The 2,601-nt window shown below is 35.2% G+C and overlaps 1 protein-coding gene across 1 annotated transcript in view; it reads right to left on the bottom strand.

Annotated features, from left to right (window-relative positions):
* Positions 1–1,493: 1,493 nt before the first annotated feature.
* Positions 1,494–2,601, bottom strand: part of LOC119594364 (40S ribosomal protein S26-like) — a gene marked incomplete at its 5' end in the record, with an annotated part of 8,243 nt that continues 7,135 nt past the window's right edge. Inside the window, 2 exon segments of the mRNA XM_037943425.1 lie at positions 1,494–1,545; positions 2,020–2,153. Of these exon segments, the coding sequence (XP_037799353.1) occupies positions 1,519–1,545; positions 2,020–2,153 (161 nt within the window).

Here is a 2,601-nt window from a genome sequence, read left to right as displayed (position 1 = left end):
CACGTATATTGATAAACACGTATATACAGCTCACTCTCGCAAGCAGTTCTGTTTTTTCTGGTATGGCGTCTCTTAACATATTAATCCTATAATGTGTGTGATTTGGGTATCAGAGCGGGTTCCATACATACCAGTTCTTGTGGGAAATGAAATAAATGAAGTATCCATTTACTTTGGGTCCCTCAAAATTTTCAATTTATTAATAATAAAGTAAGCAGTGTGTAAGGGTTATTGCTTCTCATAGAAAAAGTTTACAATTTACATTTCCGATATGGGTTACATCACAAGCTAAATTCCTGTGGCAACTGTTACCTCGATTCTATCTGCATGCAACAGTATTTTAAAGGACCTTTTGCTTTCTGTAATTTCTAGTATTCTTCCCCCGAAGTGATACATGTAAACTTTAAAATGAAGATTGTGGTTTCCATGATGTTCCACAATGAGCTGTACATTTTGAACAGCTTCGGTAACCATAGAAATCAGCAGATTTCTGTGTACTCACTTTTCTAAGATATTTAGTTCTGACTCCTCCACTCCTGAAAGGGGTTAAACAAGTTTTTGTAGATACTTCTACGCAGGTCTTAATCAGAAAATGTTGCATGATTTAATGCGGAGCATATAAAATGCATAAAAAAATATATTTCAATTATTTAACTTGCCGTTATCTCCAATCAATGTACTTGTCAATTTTATCTTATGGATTCATTTTTTTAAAAACATTATATGGTCCCTGTTCCTAAAATTTTAGTAATTTCTTCTGTTTTCCAATTAGACCATTTACTTGTAAAATACAAGTTCTAGTCAACTTCTGTGGTCAAAACAGGATTCATATTCCCTGGCCTAGAGTCTCAAACAAAAATCTAATATACATTATGCCACATGTTGGACGGAGTTGTGTTCTCATGCGGAGATACTGGTCGTGAAAAATCTTTGCTCCCCAACATGTAAAAACGGTCTCCCAGATCATGTTGATTCATGCAGCAAAATAAAATGTACAACTTGTGTTCTATAGGAGGGTGAAAGGACAAAATAGACAATATCATAAGCAGACTACACATGCTACATTCTGGGGCATGCTTTTTCTGCCTCCCCTTCTTTAGTTCCGTTTCACAGTAGCAGGTTCCGATGTTCCATCTTCGACCAAAGAAGTCAAAAGTAGTATGAAGTATTTTTTCTCCATAGAACATCTAAATAATATACTTTCCCTGTCTTGTTGGTTGCAGAAGTTGGTTTGTCTTCAAAACAAATTTTAAGATAAAGTGTCCAGCAAAGAAGACATTTAGCTCAAGTTGATAGTTTCAAAACTAGAGTGGGAAAAATAATATAAATAAATAAAATAAGTACAAAGAGGAATATAACCAAGACTCGATAAAAAAATATATATAAATAATGAAAATTATACCTAATTTTGTAAACAAATAACAGTAGAAAATATCAAAACTAAGATAGAATACACCTTAAAAATTAATAGGTCAAACAAAATAAAAATCAAATTAAAGACTCCAGTTTTTATTTCATTTACTTGTTGGGACGAGGCCTCTTCTCCTAAAAAAGAAAAATTTAAAGAAAATTAGTATGCAGAACTTAAAATTTAAAACTAGAACCTATTATTTCACATTTGCTATAACCTAGGAAAATGCATTCCCTACTTGGTTGGTTGGGAATGCCCCAAATCTCTTCTGTGCCATGAAAAGTACACCTTAACATGCACTCTTAATGGTAATGAGGGTGTAGCAATTATGTCGTTATGGTTTATTGAGGAAAAATTGTACAATCAGTTTCTTATGACTGATGTACATTATCAATGCAATTGTTTTTCATACTGAGGAGGGGAGGGAGTGGCACACATGTTAAGAATTAAAAATTAGCCACAACACTTAAAAATCATACATAAAATGAGATTCTATTCTCTTCCCAATCACTTAGAGGAACGGGGCCTGGCACCTGTTCCTCTGGTCAAATAATCCCAAGCCACCTTAAGCCCTCAAGACAAAAAGATCACTTGGCAGCATTTCTTACAGAGGATCGTGGGAAGCGAGGTGGGGGGGTTCGGATCTTCCTGGCCTTGCGGCTGCGGTTCCTCACCACCTTGGAGTGGATGGCGCAGGACACGCAGTAGTGCTGCTTGATGTACAACTTTGGTAGCTGGTATACTGTGGGGAAAATGGAGAAGGTTTGATTAATTGAAAATCTATACAGGTATATACGGAATCTCAACACTTGGAGAGAGAAAACCAATGAGCCATCAGTCTCTGCAAAATATCTTGTAACAAAAAACAGTACAACCAGAGGTAAACATTATATACACACATTTGTATATTGGCTGCTACTCTTTAAAAACTGTTATATCTTCTTGTGCTAGTATTTTCTAGCATGCAGAGTCCACACTATAGTAGTTAAGGGATTTGGGATCAACTTTCATTGCAATGTTTTCAGATCATTTTAGTTAAACTAAAAACACCAGTACATAAATCAAAAGTGGATTGGCTGTGGCAATTAGAGGCTCATTTTGGTTGGTACTTAACAGATAGATAAGTCCAGTAAACAAGTTCAGAAAAAAAAAAAGACTGTACTTGGAAAATTTTTAATGCAGTGCCACCT

The sequence above is a fragment of the Penaeus monodon genome, chromosome 33 (genome assembly GCF_015228065.2).
Source record: "Penaeus monodon isolate SGIC_2016 chromosome 33, NSTDA_Pmon_1, whole genome shotgun sequence".
In the NCBI taxonomy this organism is placed as follows: domain Eukaryota; kingdom Metazoa; phylum Arthropoda; class Malacostraca; order Decapoda; family Penaeidae; genus Penaeus; species Penaeus monodon.
Note: the sequence above shows the minus strand (reverse complement) of the source record. Positions and strands in the feature narration are given on the sequence as shown.